Source organism: Vipera ursinii (genome assembly GCF_947247035.1).
Source record: "Vipera ursinii genome assembly, chromosome: 1".
Lineage (NCBI taxonomy): Eukaryota > Metazoa > Chordata > Lepidosauria > Squamata > Viperidae > Vipera > Vipera ursinii.
Genome location: NC_139512.1, coordinates 111,016,570 through 111,035,880, shown reverse-complemented (window position 1 = coordinate 111,035,880; position 19,311 = coordinate 111,016,570). Strand labels below are relative to the sequence as shown.

At 36.8% G+C, this 19,311-nt stretch overlaps 1 protein-coding gene across 4 annotated transcripts in view; it reads left to right on the top strand.

Moving 5' to 3' along the window:
* CPT1A (carnitine palmitoyltransferase 1A) overlaps positions 1-19,106 on the top strand; it is a 58,389-nt gene extending 39,283 nt beyond the window's left edge. For all 4 annotated transcript variants that reach the window (XM_083348976.1, XM_083348973.1, XM_083348975.1 and 1 more), the window contains exons 17-20: positions 7,826-7,978; positions 9,692-9,796; positions 15,017-15,109; positions 17,117-19,106. In XM_083348976.1, the coding sequence (XP_083205102.1) occupies positions 7,826-7,978; positions 9,692-9,796; positions 15,017-15,109; positions 17,117-17,203 (438 nt within the window). In that variant the 3' untranslated portion in view covers positions 17,204-19,106. The remainder of the gene's footprint in view (positions 1-7,825; positions 7,979-9,691; positions 9,797-15,016; positions 15,110-17,116) is intronic.
* Positions 19,107-19,311: the final 205 nt, after the last annotated feature.

Genomic DNA, 19,311 nt, shown 5'->3' with positions numbered 1-19,311 from the left:
TTTTCCAAATGGAACATAATAAATTTGGTGAGTGTATATATACAGTACTGCCTCTGAAACTAAGTAGCTGGGAAAACATGAAGCCATCTGGTGGTCATAAAAAGTACTATTTGTGTTTGGCATATTAAATTTAAGACTTCAAAGTGTGGACTCTCGGTTTATTATTAAATGTTATTAAAAAAAATTCTATGTAAAAGTACTCTTTTTATCTTTCACATTACTGAAATCATTAGTTTAGATTTCCAGAGCAATATTTAAAAGCCATTATCACCATTATGAACCACCGATGATCGGAACATAAAATCACAATTTTCCTCTGATGAATGCATGATTTCAAATGAGTACAGAAAAAAATGTAGGACTCAATAGATCAAGGTAGTGAAAAATATAAATCGATTTCATTAGAGTTTCAGTGCTGTTATCAAACCACCATAGAAACCTCATACGGAAGTGTCCAAATTTTGAGTGCCAGTTTTATGATAAAAGTTGATGTGTACATTTGTTCAATCACTTCTGGCTCTTTGTGAGAAAGACATCATTTTGCAGCATTGTCTGTCAATAACACCTTGCATGTTTATGTCATCAGTCATAATACCTATATCTACCTTGACTTCTGTTGGCCTGTTTTTCAATTGCCTTTAACTTTTTTCTTCCCATGTTACATCCAACATGTCTAATCATAGTTTCATTACAGTGTTAAGAGTTTTTCCTACAAGCAGTTTGGTTTTACTTCCTTTAGTATTGAATGATTTGTTCTTTTGCCAGTTTCATGTATTGTCAAACTTTTTCTCTAGCATCACAATTAGAGCTGTCTGTTTTTCTTTGTTTATTCTTATGATCTGAATTTCACAGCAATATAAAAAGTAATAAAGGTGGGGTAAAATCTAATAAACATTTTACACTTGGGAAAATAATTGTCTGGACAAAATGTACCTTTATTATCAACATGCTGTCTCTGCACTTTAATATTTTGTTTAGATTTGTTAGCTGGTATCTCCCATGTAGCATTTCTGTACATTTATTTATTCTAGGAAGATAACATTTGTTATTTTTTCTCCTTTTATTTGCATTGGATTGGCACTGGGTTTTGTTATATTTTTAAAATAGCGAACAGCAGATCAGCATTTATCTTGGCTGCTTCCTTTTCAGCCATTAAAGTAATTCAGTCAGCATATTTGAGATTGTTGGTGTTTCAGTAATTTTAATACCAGTGTCTCTTTTACTCCCATCATTTTGCACTGCATATAAACTAGATGGGATGACAATAAAATGAAAATAGAAAACTCTTAGAATTGGCTTGCCTTTCCCATTATCTGTCAGATGCGAGCAATGTGATAGGCACATCTGCCTGTTTTGACTCCGCCTTATACATTTAGCTGTTTTACCGTGTATTGGTGGTCTCTGGATTGCAAAATCTTTTTTTTTATTGAAAAGTTTTACAGTACATTTTATCTTTAACAATCCCCCCCTCCCTCCACCCACCCCTACCTAACCCTCCCTATCCCTCCCCCCCATTCCCCCCTCCCCCCCCAACTTCCCAAAGCTAAATACAAGGTATAAAAACAAAGAACAATCATAAACATCCATATGCTAACAACAATAAACTACTAATTCTATCGCACTCTAGCTCATATAAAATGACTACAAGCAATACTAATATTACATATAAAAAGAAAAAAAGGGGGGGAAAAAGGAAAACTTATTCAAATGCTAAATGAAACTTTTTAGTCCCATATTTGTTCTGGATATAATCAATCCACTTTTTCCACTCCATAATATAACGTTCTTGCGAATGATCTTTCAAGTAAGCCGAAATCTTTGCCATTTCCGCCAGGTCCGAAACTTTTAGAGTCCATTCTTCTATAGTCGGCAGTTCCTCCTTTTTCCAATATTGACCTATTAAGAGTCTTGCTGCTGTGATTAAGTTCAACATCAACTTAATGTCCACAACAGTAGCATCTGTAATTATGCCCAATAAAAACAATTGCGGACAAAACTTTATCCTTTGCTTGAAGAACTTCTGCATATTCCACCAAATTTTTATCCAAAAAGCCTTAACCTTTTTGCAGGTCCACCATATATGAAAATACGTTGCATCTTCGCCACCACACCTCCAGCATTTAGGTTGATAATTCGGATACATACTTGCAAGCTTTTTAGGATCTAAATGCCATCTATAAAACATTTTATAAAAGTTCTCTCTTAAGTTTTGGGCTTACGTAAATTTTACGTTCCTCACCCAGATCTTTTCCCACGTGTCCATTGTAATAACTTCTTGAATATTCTGGGCCCATTTTATCATACAGTCTTTAACAAGTTCTGTTCTCTGAGTCAATATCTATCAATGCAAGATAAATCCGTTTGATATGTGCTGGACCCTGGTTTCTAATTTGCTTTATCAAATTTTCATCAGTCATTGAGAAACCAATTTTCTGATCTTCTTTCCACCTGGCACGTAATTGAGTATATTGAAACCAAGTTTGAACGATCTTCTCATCTCGCAAGAGATTGTACGGCTTCAAACACCAGACGTTCCTTTCCAAGCTTAAGATCTCCTTATACGTAGTCACATCATGTTTGAAGCCAACATTTATGTTTTCTATTGCATGTTTCGGGATTGCCCACAACGGCATCTTGTAGTCTAACTTATGTCTATACTTCTTCCAAACTCTCAACAATGCCTGTCTTAAAATATGCACTTTAAATACATTATCTACCTTCTTATCATACAACAAATATGCATGCCAGCCAAATAACAAGTCGTGGCCCTCAAGATTTAATAATCTCCCTTGTGTCAAATTAATCCAATCACTTATTCCTGACAACGCAGCAGCTTCATAATATAATTTAAGATTAGGCATTTTAAGACCACCTCTTTCACGAGTGTCCTGCATAATCTTAAGTTTAACTCGTGGCCTTTTCCCTGCCCACACAAATTTATTGATACCCCGTTGCCATTCTTCCAAATTAGAGTCTTTTTTAAGAATCGGTATCATTTGGAATAAAAATAAAAATTTAGGCAGGACATTCATTTTCACTGCTGCAATTCTTCCCAGTAAAGACAATTGCAATTTTTCCCAACTCTCCAATTCTTTTTGAATTTTTCCCCATAACTTTTCATAATTATTTTTATATAACTTTGCATTTGAGGGTGACAAATACACCCCCAAATATTTGACCCTTTTAACAATCTCAAATCCAGTTAATCCTTCTAAAAGGGCCTTTTGCGGTGTTGTCATGTTTTTGGCCAAAATTTTTGTTTTTTGTACATTAACCTTAAATCCAGAAACCTTCCCATATTGCATTATTATCTCCATCAGGTCCACAACAGAGTTTTCTGGCTGAGTCACCGTAACAACCAGATCATCTGCAAACGCCCTCAGTCTATAATCCTGATCTCTAATTTGAATACCCTTAATTTTTTCCGAGTTACGTATTTTTATCAGTAATATCTCCAATGTTAAAACAAATAATAAAGGTGATAACGGACACCCTTGTCTTGTGCCCTTCTCAATATTGCATACTTCAGTCAGACTATTGTTAACTATTATTCGGGCAGTTTGTTTTTGATATAATGCCCTAATTGGTTGTAAAAATTTATCCCCAAAATTCATTTTATCTAAAACTTTCATCAAAAATTGCCAATTCAATTGATCAAAAGCTTTTTCAGCATCTAAAAAAATTAGCGCCGCAGGGATCTGGTTGTTCCTTTCCAAAAACTCCACCACATCAACTATATGCCTCACATTATTTTTCATTTGTCTACCACTAATAAACCCGGTTTGATCCCCATGAATCATCTGTTGCAAAACCCTCATCAGTCTATTAGCTAACACCTTAGCAAATATCTTGTAGTCTGTATTTAAAAGTGATATTGGTCTGTAATTTTTAACTTGAGTAGCATCTTGATCTTCCTTCGGAATCAAAGAAATAAAAGCAGTTCTCCAAGACGGAGGCACCTTTCCCCCCCTCTGAATTGTCTGAAACAATTCCCTTAATGGCTTTATCAGCTCCAATTGTAAATGTTTGTAGTAGATCGCAGTCAGACCATCCGTACCTGGCGCTTTATCCAACTTCAATTCCTTAATTGCTATAAAAATTTCTTCTTCTGTTATCAATTGATTAATCTCCTCCTTTTGTTCTTGTGTAAGAACCGGGATGCTAGCATTCTTCAAGTATACATCAATATCTGTTTCATTAATCTTCTCTTTAACATATAGTTTAGAATAAAATTCCACAAAGGCTTCCTTAATAAGATCCTGTTGAAACACAACCTTTCCTTTATATTCAATTTTATCTATATTAAAAGCCCTTTGTTTTTTCCTTAACCTGTAGGCTAACCACCTACCTGGTTTATTGGCATTGCAAAAAGTATTATGCCTAGCAAACCGTAAGTTGGTTGCCACCTGATCAGCCATCAACTTATCAAATTGTCCTCTTAGCAGTTTAATGACCTCCTTAATCGTCGCATCCGATGGATTCAAAATTAGGACCTTTTCTTTTTCCCTAATTTCATTCTCCAGTTCTTTCCTTCTAACTTCCAGACTACGTCTATATTTATTGTTCATATATATTAACACCCCTCTCATATAAGCTTTGCTAGCATCCCAAACCATGTCCATAGAGGTATCCTTGTTCATATTAATTTCAAAAAAATCCTTCATCTGCTTTTTACATTCTTCCACATTTATCTGGTTTCTAAACAAATTCTCATTTACGCGCCAGGAGCGCCTATCTCTATTGTCCTTATTGATCTCCAACCAAACTGGACTATGATCAGATATAGTTCTTGCACAAATCTTTACCTTCTTAGTCCTAGAAAAGAAGTCATTAGTCAGTAATATAAAATCAATCCTAGACAAAGATTGATGTCTATCAGAAAAAAAAGTATAATCCTTTTCATGTACGTGTGTATCTCGCCAAATGTCTCGCAATTCCAGGTCATCCTTCATTTCAAAAAAAGATTTAGGCAGTTTAGCATGACTCGGGGCACGCTTAAAGAAACCAGATTTATCCAGCTGTACATCAAGGACACCATTCCAATCTCCCATAAAAATAAAAGATTTATAATCCAACTGGGTAATCTTTGTATGTAGTAAACTAAAAAAATCAGTTTGTTGTTGATTAGGAGCATACAGTCCAACTAAAAGCGTTTTTTTTGCCTTCTAACAGCAAATCTATCATAACATATCTTCCTTGTTTATCTACTTCAATTAGTTCCGCTGTCAGAGTACTCTTGACATAGATAACCACTCCATTTTTCTTATTAATTGCAGAAGCAATAAATTGCGTGCCCAGCCTTGAGTTCAACAAATACTTTTGGTCCATAACCCTAATATGCGTTTCTTGCAAACAGATAACATCAGTCTTAAATTGTTTTAAATATTGAAAAACTTTCTTTCTCTTCTGTGGTGAATTTAATCCATTAACATTCCAAGTTAGGAACTTAGTCGACATTCTTGGCATCCCGAAGCTTCTGGAGCACTTCTGCCAGGACCCCTTTAACTTCCTTAGGCCGCGCCCCTCCCACAGCTTCACTGTAAGTACGCTTTGGAGGTTCCATAACTTTCTGCTGATCTTGTTCTTGCTCTTGTCTCACTCGTCTTGAAGCGGCACGCGTCATCCTCTGCTCTCCAGCAGCTGCCGATGAAACTGTAATTTGATCCCCTCCAGCACCATTCTCCTCTGTCTGTGTTCCATCAGCATCTTGAGGCTTTCCCTCGCCATATCCCTTTACAGCTTCCAGAAGTGATAGAGGGGTTGCTTTTAAAACTTTGCTGTAAAAATCATGTGCCTGAGTCACTGTAACCAGACGGTGTCTTTTACCTTCGTGCATCACCACCATGCCCACTGGGATCTCCCATCTAAACTTCCTGTGCTAGGAAGGCAAAATCTTTCCTTCTCCTTAAAATCTTTGGAGGAATCTCTTTTAAAACCAGAACTTCTTGCTCAGCAACCACAAACTTAGTGTCATAAGCAACTTGAATAACTTCATCCCTAATTGCTCTCTTTGTAAAATAAACCACCACATCTCTAGGTAACTTCCTCTGCCTTGCAATCCATGAGTTCACACGAAAGATTTTATCTATACTTCCCTCAATTTCAGCTGCTGATTGGCCCAGTACCACTTCCAAAGCCTCGGAGATCAGCTGCTTTAAATCTTCTTTAGGATTCTCTTTTAAGCCCCTGATTCTGATAGCGAACTCCATCTGATGGTACTGGACCAGACTCAAGTCTCCATCCATTTTATCCCTTATATTTTCATTCTCTAATACTTTTACTTCTAATACAGAGTTCTTTTGACTAAGATCCTCCACTTTTTCATCCAAACTTTGCACACATACAGCCACACTTTCAATTGTAGACAAGATGTCTGCCCTCATTGCTCTAAACTTCTCTTCCAACTTCTCTTCCATTTTCTCCTCCAGTTTCTCCTCCAGCTTTTCCATCATATCTGACATTAATTGTGTTTGCTTTTCAAAAGCATCCTGTAAATCCTTAAGAGTCAGTGCCGGAGCAGGTGCGGGAGGGAGCAAAGCTTGCAACGAAGTCTGTTGCACCGGGGAAGCCCCCGCACTCCGAAGAACTTTAGAGGCTTTCGTCGCCATCTTCCCCCACTTTCACTTGTTGCGCACTTTCACTTTAAAGCCATAAAATCCATTGAGCTAGAGAGTAAAGATAAAAGTCCACTTCACCTTGACCTCCTGTACCGCTCTGCCTGCGTCTTAATACTCAAGAGTCCTTCCTTCTGGCAGGAGTGGTTGCTAACGCTTGGCTCTGCTCCAAAAATCACGGAGCAGAGACGCTGCGCAGCCCAGAGCAAACCCAGGCTTCGGGGGGGCTCGATCCTTCAGCCGCCCAAACTTAAAGCTCAGGCGGCCCCGGAGAGCTCAACCCCTACCTGGGGCCTCACCCCCTCCTCTTCTCCCGGGGAGGGGGCTTCCGAATCACCTAAACAGCTGATCGACACTGTTTTCGGTGATTCAACAAAGCTGCGGAGCGGACAGCCCGGAGATGGCTGTCTTCAGCGTCGCGTTGCCACTGGAAGTCCTGGATTGCAAAATCTTGAGCATTATCTTTATAGGCATGCTGCAACTGTTTTGATAATCTGAACACTCTTTACAATGCCCTTTATATATATATATATATATATATATATATATATATATATATATATATATATATATATATATATATAAAAATTGGTATTTTTTCAGTCTCTTGATAGCTGATGTGTTTTTCATACAATACTTGTTTATAAACAGCAAGTAGCACTAAAACTACATTATGTTGAAATACTGTAATGAAGATTTTGAACTGCTCAGCAGGTACTTTATAAACTCCTGCAACTTTGTTAAGTTAGTAGTATTTTATAGCATGCTTTTTAAAAAAAAATGAATTAAGAGACTAATTTAATTGAAAGACTGTGAGCAGTAAAGACTTGAACTTTACTTTCAGAATCTATATTATGGGTTACTGAGAGAATATGTCTGAAGTCACATTTTCAAATAATTTTTTCTCATAAAAGAGGCATGTACCAATATAAAAAGCATATATAAGATCTCCCTTTTCTGTTCTCCATCCATTTGTTCCTTATTAAATTTCTGTGTGAAAAAAATCATTAAATTTCCCTAGAAGAGCCTCTGCAGTAGAAGTGCAGTGGGAGGTTCTAGAGGTGAGGAAATCCAGTGGGTAGGATGTTACACTCCATGTGCTCCTAAAGGGACTTTGGAGGTTGGATGAGTTGTCTTTTTCTAGAATTTGATGTTTCATTTTAATAGCATTTAAACAGAAATAGTCAATTGTTTTCCTTTTTAATCTACAGCCTGAAAAGAAGTGTATGCTATTCAAGACTGCTGCTGCTAATCATCAGTGCTTATATCGCCTGGCCATGACTGGTGCTGGCATTGATCGTCACCTTTTCTGCCTTTATGTGGTCTCCAAATACCTTGTTGTTGAATCGCCCTTTCTAAAAGAAGTAAGTAGCCACATAATATTTGTTGTGCAAATACTACAATACAAAATTTTATTTGCATTTTAAATGATCTGTTCAACCAGTTGAAAACCTTTTTAAACTGGAAACTTTGAAGCATCTGAGAAAACTTTCTGAGGCTTAAAAATCTTTGCAAAAATGAAAATAAGTATATTTTAAGAATTTAGCGTATTAAGGAAAGCTAAAACATACATATTTATATTTTCAAATTTTAAATCTGTACATTCAGTGCTGCATTCTGAAAACTTTGATTTATTGAAACAAGATTTACAATTATTTGCAAGTGCTGTGCCATATCTTAGCCTTTTTTGTGCCTAGAATCATGGAAATAGAAATGTTGGATACAAAAATGGAAGGTATGCAGTGGATTCGACCAAATCAAGAATCAAACTGGGATGTTTTGGAAACACCTGGGGATTATATGAAACAAAGTGTTTTTTTAAAGAAGCAGGCCAAAGAGTCTGCCAAAATTAACACATTTTTCTAAAAACTCTTCAAGTAAGAAAAACTGCAAGAGAAAAGTGATAAAAGGAGCAGATCCTTTTGAGTGGAGCTGGTGCCCATACGGTCACTTTCCTATAATTTTCTTAGTAACATTTAGCTTGCCATGGTCTTCTGGGATTGTTTTTGACCTCCTGGTCTAGCCTACAACCTTTGAAGTTCTAATGATCTCCGGTCCAAGTACTGATAGAGCTATGCAGTGCTTTGGATTTAATTTCAAAAATATACTTTTGAGTATGATCATATGTGTATGCACCTTCTTGAGGAAACTACAGCTTTTCCTAAAGTTTTGCAGCTATCCTCTGAAAAGATGCGTGATTACTATTAGGTGCTTGGGTAAAAAAAAGAAATAGGATTTTCAGGGTTTAATACTTCTCCATAGTGTACTGCACATTTATTTATTTATTTATTTATTTTATTGAATTTGTATACCGCCCTATTCCCGTAGGACTCAGGACGGTTTACAGGGCAGTTAAAACCATGAAATACAAAAAATTAAAATCAATTAAAACAATTAAATTAAATTCAAGCCCCAAGAGTAAATCTAAAACCCAGTTAAATTAACAACCCCACAGTCTGGACCAAACAGATCAAAGAGCCAAGTTTTCAGGTCCCGGCGAAATGAGCGAAGGTCAGAGGCAGTCCTAAGTTCCGTGGGTGCCACAGAAGATTGTTTGGGGATTATTTTTAATGAAAAGCAGACTAAATTGTATATAAACAAATACAGTAAAGCAGGAAACCAACACAAAAGGTTTTTCAGTCATTATAATTGTTTTATCACATTTTGCAGGCTTTTTACTTAGAGCCACATTACCTCTCTATGCCATTTTTGTAACAATTCCTCATCACTATCACCAAAATAGTTTGAGATATAGGGATCTGATTTCACAAAAACCCAGCTATAATAAACAGAATATTCTCTGAACAGGCCTTTGACAGTTGAAAGCAACATGCATTGAATATTGACATCTTGCACTCTTCCATTCACAACTCATAGAAAAACTATTATCCATTCCAGCCACTGATTTGGGGATATTTACATCCCTTTTTGGTGAAATTGTGATTTTAAGAGAGATTTTGGCAAAAGTGCAAAGGGTTTGCTTACTCAACTTGCACCTGTCCTTTGAATTCAAAATAATACTTTTTGTTCCTGCAAGGTGCTAAAAAGTGTGCAATTTCTTATATCTTCTTTCCCAGGTTTTGGCAGAACCCTGGAGACTTTCAACAAGTCAAACACCTCAACAACATATTGATCTGGATAAGAATCCTGGAATGGAGTCCTGTGGTGGAGGGTTTGGACCTGTATGTCTGCATGTATTTTATTTTAAACATAGTATTACAAATCACCTCATGTCCAGCCACATTATCCACCATATAATGCTGCAGACATATGCTGAATTATTTATTTTATTTATTTATCAATGTAAAAATGAACTTTATGAACCCTAAGCTTTCATATCTAAGGAAAAGAGCAAAAATACAATTAAATGAGTTGTTGATCAGAAATGTCGTATTTTTAAAAGAACTGATTGAACTGCATTAGATGAATTGTTCTTCACATAACCTAAGCAATTACCCCAGTTTCCATATTCCAATTTCTGAGATGGGTAGAATCTTTTATTCTACCTGTCAGCGAACAGTTTACCAAAAGGCTGAGATGTTAACATTGCTTGAATATTGGAATAGATCAGAGAAGGGGAAAGTTCTATTTGTTATTGTTATAAATTAGCTGCCCAATCAATATATTAAAAATCTACAAAAAATAACTTTAAATAATGCACTATGTAGTTTAACCAAACCCCAACTGAAGGATTCTGCAAAACTGAATATGTTATTAAAATGTTTTTCTTTTTTATATTTTATGAAATTATCTAATAATAAAGGTAGTACAGAACGAAAAAACAAATTAAGATTCATTATTGTAAATATAAGGGACACAGTGGCTCAGTGGGTTAGGACGCTGAGCTTGTCGATCAGATGGTCGGCAGTTTGGCGGGTCGAATCCCGAGTGTCGCGTAACAGAGTGAGCGCCTGTTACTCGTCCCAGCTTCTGCCAACCTAGCTGTCTGAAAGTACGTAAAAATGCAAGTAGAAAAATAGGGACCACTACAGTGGGAAGGTAACAGTGTTCCGTGCGCCTTTGGCATCTAGTCATGCCGGCCACATGACCACGGAGATATCCTCGGACAAGCGCTGGATCTTCGGCTTTGAAACAGAGATGAGCACCGGCCCCTAGAGTTGGAAACGACTAGCACGCATGTGCGAGGGAACCTTTACCTTTACCTATTGTAAATATGACTGCTATATATTTCAGTAAATAAATGCTGCTTTGATAGCTTCTTATCCCTCTTGCATTGTCTATTATCAACTTAAGACCACTTGTTACATGATAGACAAAAGTACCAGACTAAATAAAACTGTTCACTATTTTAAAACAATATCAGGAATTGATCTAAATTGATACCATATCATGAATATGATACATTCACCACAGTTGTTTAAAAAACACCAAACAGGAAGATGATTACCTTTTATTATGCAATTTTTTAATTCTCAAAAGGACCGTTCATAAATCATTTTCAGAGAAGTTTCTCTGATCACAATAACATTAATTAAATAATTTTTAAAATTATTTTTTTAATTCTGTTTTTTCCCCAAGAAGTGATATTCCCCCATATATGTTTCCTATCAAGAGTGGTGATGGCGTAATAGTCAGAATGCAGTATTGCAGGCTAATTCTGCTGACTGCCAGCAGTTTGGCAGTTCAAATCTCACAGGCTCAAGGTTCTTTCATCCTTCTGAGGTCGGTAAAATGAGGACCCAGATTGTTGGGAGTGGGGGGCAATATGCTAATTGCAAACTGCTTAGAAAGGGCTGTAAAGTACTGTAAAGTGGTGTATAAATTTAAGTACTATTGCTACACAATTTCTTAAACAAATCCATTAGATTATCTAAATCCGTTATCATTCAGTAAGACTAGTGTTTAGTGATGGTGTTGTTGTTGTTGTTGTTAGTTGCGAAGTCGTGTTCGACCCATCGCGACCCTATGGACAATGTTCCTCCAGGCCTTCCTGTCCTCTACCATCTTCTGGAGTCCATTTAAGCTCACGCCTACTGCTTCAGTGACTCCATCCAGCCACCTCATTCTCTGTCGTCCCCTTCTTCTATTGCCCTCAATCTTTCCCAGCATTAGGATCTTCTCCAGTGAGTCCTTCCTTCTCATTAGATGGCCAAAGTATTTGAGTTTTAGCTTCAGGATCTGGCCTTCTAAAGAGCAGTCAGGGTTGATCTCCTCTAGGACTGACCGGTTTGATCGCCTTGCAGTCCAAGGGACTCGCAGGAGTCTTCTCCAGCACCATAGTTCAAAGGCCTCAATTCTTTGGCGCTCAGCCTTTCTTATGGTCCAGCTTTCACTGCCATACATTGCAACTGGGAAGACCATAGCCTTGACTATACACACTTTTGTTGACAGGGTGATGTCTCTGCTTTTTAGTGTGCTGTCTAGATTTGCCATGGCTTTCCTCCCCAGGAGCAAGCGTCTTTTAATTTCTTGACTACAGTCCCCATCTGCAGTGATCTTGGAGCCCAGGAAAATAAAATCTGTCACTACCTCCATTTCTTCCCCATCTATTTGCCAGGAATTGAGAGGGCCAGATGCCATGATCTTGGTTTTCTTAATGTTTAGTTTCAACCCAAGTTTTGCACTCTCCTTCTTCACTCGCAACAAGAGGCTCTTTAGTTCCTCTTCACTTTCTGCCATTAGAGTGGTATCATCTGCATATCTTAGGTTGTTGATGTTTCTTCCGGCAATCTTAATTCCAACTTTTGATTCATCTAGCCCTGCCTTTCTCATGATGTGCTCTGCATATAAGTTAAATAGGCAAGGCGACAGTATACAGCCTTGCCGGACTCCTTTCCCAATTTTGAACCAATCAGTGGTTCCGTGTCCAGTTCTCACTGTTGCTTCTTGGCCTGCATATAGGTTTCTCAAGAGACAAATAAGATGGTCTGGAATGCCCATCTCTTTAAGGACTTGCCACAGTTTGTTATGATCCACACAATCAAAGGCTTTAGCATAGTCAATGAAGCAGAAGTAGATGTTTTTCTGGAACTCTCTAGCTTTCTCCATGATCCAGCGTATGTTAGCAATTTGATCTCTAGTTCCTCTGCCTCTTCAAAATCCTGCCTGTACTTCTGGTAGTTCTCGATCCACATACTGCTGGAGTCTAGCTTGTAGAATTTTAAGCATAACTTTACTAGCATGAGAAATGAGTGCAATGGTGCGATAGTTTGAACATTCTTTGGCACTGCCTTTCTTTGGAATTGGAATGTAAACTGATCTTTTCCAATCCTGTGGCCACTGTTGAGTTTTCCAAATTTGCTGGCAAATTGAGTGTAGCACTTTTACTGAATCGTCTTTTAAGATTTTGAATAGCTCAGCTGGAATACTGTCACCTCCACTAGCTTTGTTGTTGCTCAGCTTTTCTAAGGCCCACTTCACTTCACATTCTAGGATGTCTGGCTCGAGGTCAGTGACGACCTCATTGTGATTATCAGGGACATTAAGCTCATTCTTGTATAGTTCTTCTGTGTAATTTTGCCACCTCTTCTTAATCTTTTCTGCCTCTGTTAGGTCCCTGCCATTTTGGTCCTTTATGCCCATTTTTGCATGAAACGTTCCCTTCATCTCTCCAATTTTCTTGAAAAGATCTCTGGTCCTCCCTATTCTATTGTTTTTTTTTCTATTTCTTTGCATTGTTCATTTAAGAAGGTATTCTTATCTCTTCTAGCTATTCTTTGGAATTCTGCATTTAATTGGGCATATCTTTCTTTTTCTCCCTTGCCTTTTGCTTCCCTCCTTTCCTCAGCTATTTGCAAAGCTTCCTCAGACAGCCATTTTGCTTTCTTGCATTTCTTTTTCTTTGGGATGGTTTTGGTTGCTACCTGTTGTACAATGTTGCGAACCTCTGTCCATAGTTCTTCAGGCACTCTGTCTATCAGATCTAATTCCTTAAATCTATTTGTCACCTCTACTGTATATTGAACAGGGATATGATTTAATTCATACCTGACTGGCCTAGCACTTTTCCCTACTTTCTTTAATTTAAGCCTAAACTTTGCAACAAGAAGCTCATGGTCTGAGCCACAGTCAGCTCCTGGTCTTGTTTTTACTGACTGTATAGAGCTTCTCCATCTTTGGCTGCAGAGCATATAGTCAATCTGATTTCTGTGTTGACCGTCTGGTGATGTCCATGTGTAAAGCCGTCTCTTGGGTTGTTGGAAAAGAGTGTTTGCTATGACCATCGTATTCTCTTGACAAAATTCTATCAGCCTGTGCCCTGCTTCATTTTGTACTCCAAGGCCAAACTTGCCTGTTATTCCAGTTATCTTTTGGCTTCCTACTTTAGCATTCCAATCTCTCATGATGATAAGGACATCATTTTTGGGTGTTAGTTCTATAAGGTGCTGTAGGGCTTCATAGAACCGGTCAATTTCATCCTCTTCAGCACTGGTGGTTGGGGCATAGACTTGGACTACTGTGATATTGAATGGTTTGCCTTGGATTCGAACTGAGATCATTCTGTCATTATGAGGGTTGTATCCCAGTATTGCTTTTCCTACTTTTTTATTGACTATGAAGGCTACTCCATTTCTTCTGAGGGATTCTTGCCCGCAGTAGTATACCTGATGGTCATCAGAATTAAATTCACCCATTCCTGTCCATTTTAGTTCGCTGATACCTAAGATGTCGATGTTTAGTCTTGTCATCTCTTGTTTGACCACGTCCAGCTTTCCTTGATTCATGGATCTTACATTCCAGGTTCCTATGGAAAAAAATCTTTACAGCATCGGACTTTCCTTTCACCACCAGACATATCCACAGCTGAGCGTCCTTTTGGCTTTGGCCCAGTCGCTTCATTCTTTCTGGCGCTACTAGTACTAGCCCTCTGCTCTTCCCCAGTAGCATATTGGACGCCTTCCGACCTAAGGGGCTCATCTTCCAGCGTCATATCGTTTTGCCTTTTGGTACTGTCCATAGGGTTTTCATGGCAAAGATACTGGAGTGGTTTGCCATTTCCTTCTCCAGTGGATCACTTTTTGTCAGAACTCTCTGCTATGACCTTTCCGTCTTGGGTGGCCCTGCACGGCATAGCTCATAGCTTTATTGAATTACGCAAGCCCCTTCGCCACGACAAGGCAGTAATCCATGAATGGGTGATGGTGTAATTTGCATTAAATAAATTTGACTAATAATTGTGATTAATTGCATGCATGATTAAACTACTGAGGATATATCAATTCGGGGGAAAAGCAAAAGATTCCTAGTATATTAGCCTGACATTCCCTTCAATTCTTCCCAGAATGATAAACTGTTTTTACATGATGCCTGCTTTTATTGAAACATAAAAAATGTGTCCTATTATGGAGCACCTTTTATTGGACTTTAAAATCAAAATAGTCTTGAAGTGATTTGTTATGGACATGTAGAGAACTGAGGTATTCTATGTATATTTTCTACAGGTTGCTGATGATGGTTATGGGGTGTCTTACATTATTACGGGTGAGAATCTCATCAACTTCCATGTATCCAGTAAATTTTCATGTACTGAAACAGTAAGTATTTTATTAATTTTAGGGCCTGTCACTCTCACCTGTAGCCCCATTTTTGTTTCTCAATTGCTTATCTTAACAGAAAATTGGATATACAAGAAACAGTATAACATACATTATTGGTTTTAAAATAACGCCTAATATTTTTAGTTAATGTACTTCAGTATTCCAAATAAGCAAGTGTATATTTTGGTTACAGTAAACAAAGGTTGGAAAATAGAGAAAATAGAAATTAGAGAAGCCACTATAGGTTTTGTTTATTTTTTATCAAAATTTTATGCCACCTGACTCCCAACAACTCATAACAAGCAAAACAAGAGTATAGTTAATAACAGGTAATAAAAAAAATAACGAGAACAACAAACTGCGCAGAAAGAGAGGAAAGGGGTTTTATTCTCTCCCTGTTGCCCAAGACCTGGGCAAAATGCCTTGTATTCAAGGCCCATCAACAGCCAAGAGGGAGCCTTCTGGTTCTTGCAGGGAACCTCCTTCCAGACGACAGGTGCAGCTGCAGAGAAGGCACATTTCTGGGATCCCAACAGATGACGTTCATCAAAAGAACTCAGACTGATAGATTAGTTGTCCAGACAGATACATCCAGGATCAAAGATGGAGAATCCCCAGACCCGGGCAGCTCAAACACTCACAACCACTTAGTCTTGATAGGATCAGGCCAGAGATGGTTCCTTCTCGTGCTGATCCCAACAGCCTTCAGGCACCAGGGCTGAAACATATCCCTGCTGCTTATAATCCACTTATCACTGAGTTTGGGGGGGGAAAACTATCTTTAATTTTCATATACTCAGTGAAAAGGGCAGAAGGTTGCTGTGTTCTCCATGAGAAAAGAGAAATGCTGAACTGTGTGTGCATGTGAGGAAGGAGACAGAGTGGGTTAGGCGAGTTTGGAGGTGTGCATATTTATATGTAGGCAGGTTTACCATTGAACACAACAACAACAACCTTATTGATTAGCCCTTGGGCCATATCAAAGTACAAAGTTCCAGCAACAAACCGTCACCAAAACTTGATAAAAGCAATCCAAAATGGAATTTGATAAAATACAATTTAAAATGGAATTAAAATACAATTTAAGTTGAAATAGTAATAAAATACAAATTTAAGATACAGATAAAATATGATAACATTATATTTCGGAGTCGCCCTTACAATCTACCCCAATCAGTCCCACATATGCAAATCTTAACCAGATCATTTTGTTTAAATACTGTGCTACGTTGAATGTTATTTTCAAGTTCTGGCCAGACATAAGGTAAGTTATTTTGATATGGGGATCCCAATGGGTCATTCATTTGGTATATAGACCAAGATACCTGTCTCTCACACTCTTATACGGACAACAGTCAAATAGGATGTTACCATTGAACACTTATTCAGCACCTCATGTTCTCAGGGACTAAAGTTTTAAGTAAAATTTCCTTTGACTTCTAAGACAGTGGACAAATCCATTTATGCAGCTTTCTTAGCAACATAATGGAAGTAGCTTGCCATTACCTTTTGCAAACTTTTTCTTCTCAGTCACATACTAATCAGGCCCAGCTCTGCTTAGCTTCTAATTAGACAGATACTGGCACTCTATATTAAGCAGTTATCTCTGATAAAATGGTTTTATGTTACATAATACAGTTTGCTGCTCTTGATACATTTTCATGCAGGCCTCAGAAATAACTTCCTAGAGAAAATGGCTTTGGAATCTCCCTTTCTCCACTTTCATCATATACTTATTGACTCATATCATATCCAATTTATTAGATATGGCTATCATAAATGTTTACAGTAAATAAATAAAATCAAGTCTGAATTATTTTCCAAACACATTAATACTATTAAAGGATTTATAAAAAGAACCTATAAAATCACATCACTGAATAAACAAAAGTAGTAAATGGCAGTTGGTTTCATACATTAAAAAATAGTTGTTTGTATGCATGCATACTTGATGTACACTATAAGATTGCTATGTGATTGTGAATTTGGATTTTTAACTTTTAGGATTCTCATCGCTTTGGGAAAAACATCAAACAAGCATTGTGTGACATCCGTGACTTGTTTCACGTTGGCAAAAACTCTACTAAATGATTTTTCTAACAGTAGAAAAACTAGTTGGCCAATGTTGGAGATGAGAACTCTTCTGTACAGTGACTGAAAATAAGCTATGCTGAGCTGCAATTCATTCCCAGGTATATAAACAAGCATTCTTGTATGGCTTTGAAGGTCCATCCCTTTGATTTTTCAGAAGAATTTTCTTTTTCACAAGAAATGACTGTTGAGATTTTTATATTTGGTGAGGAATTGCAACATGAAATTTATTCCTCATTTGTCTTAATTTAACAGTTTCTTGTGTTCTATAAATTAAGAGAACATGTATGTTATTACAATCTCATGCTAATAGAAAAAATATGACTTGAAATATAATGGCAGAAGACATAATATTTAGTTGGGATGTTTTTTTCAAAAAGTTACAATTTAGGACATACACCATAAATAAAGGCATTTTGTTAAGTTGAACATTTAGAAACATCAGGCAAGTGTCCTGAATTGTCTTAGTGGTGGGGGGAAACATTTTGTTATTTGGAATTAAGCCTGTCTTGTTACTTGAAATGTCAGATGTGGCTTTTTCTGTATATAATTTTAAAGCCTGTATTTGCTGAATTTCAAAAGTTAAATGGCTGAATTTGAAAAATAAGAATTGCTGAATTTGCAGGAATACGGGGTATAGTATCAGCAAATAAAATGAAAAATGAAAAATCTTGCAAACAATTTTCCTTTGTATTATGATAAAAGCTATTTCTTATGAGGATAATTTTTACACTCTTACAAAAAAAGGGAAGTTACTATCTTGCTTCAAGAGTTTTATTCAGTTTGTTTTATCCCATCACTCTGCATTACAATTAATCAGCTGGTTTAAAATCTGTTGGGACAATCTTCAGTGTAAAGACCAGTCAAAGTAGCTTGACCACCTTCTGCCTTAAGAAATTATTATTGTATGAGTTATACAGTCATTAATATACATACCTAACATTTAAATGTCATAGATTAAATTGGAGTTATCTCAAGATTTTTTTTAAATGTAGAGAATGTGACAAATCATGAATGGCATTACTAAAAACAATCTGTATTAAAAATTACAAAGAAAAAAGATAGTTGGTCTTATGGCTGGCAGGAACTTTATTCAGAAATCAGAAATGCAAACATTACAAAAATCAGACTTAAATGTTCTCAACAGTCTTTATATAAGACATAATTCTTATCAGTCTGTCATAAGTCTTTACTTAAGACCTAAAAGGCCTTATCCACCAATTATCGGCTTTAATAAGGATGAAGCAACCAATATGGGGGTTAATCTAATAAAACCCTGATGTTCAAGAGCTTTTAATACCAATAGAAGATACAGGACTCAAGTTGCTGTCCTAAGAATTTGCTATTAAATTCTTTGACTTCGATTAATGCAAATCAGTTATATTATTTCATAAATAAATATTGAAGTATAAATCTGCACAAGAATAGATAGGGCATGTTTCATATGATCAAGAATGGTAAACATGACAAAATTATGGGGGGAAAAGCCATGGATGTCATGCTGCATTCATAAGTCAGTGTTCTGTTAAGTATATGCTTTTATTTTACCAACTGACCAGTCTCTATATTCTAAGAATCTTTTTTATCAAGAGCATTATTAGGTTTGACTCAGGTTTTAGATATTTGAATTGTAAACATGCTTAATTAGTGCATTATCAATGCAATGTTTTATATTTTAAGGAAATATAAATGTGTAATTGGCTGAAGTTAATATGAATTTTACTGTAAGTGATTGAAAGGTTAAATGTCTTTTTTAAAAAAAATGGACACAAAACTATTTCTGACCTTGGTTTATATCCTCTTAGAATGTCAACTGCCTGTATATAATACTGCTTTTGGTTGTAAATCTTTAAACACATAGTAAACAGCTTATTCTTAATAAAAATATTATTTAAAAGTGTGCATTTTATATTAGATATATGGTTATTGTTTATAACTTTCAAAGACATTTATATTGAAATTCAGCATCCCAATGGTCATGTGATCAAAATTTAGATGCTTGGCAACTGACTCATTTATTTTGATTGCAGTGTCCCAGGGTCATGTGATCACCTTAGTGACCTTCTTGACAAGCAAACTCAATGGGGAAGCCAGATTCACTTAACTCA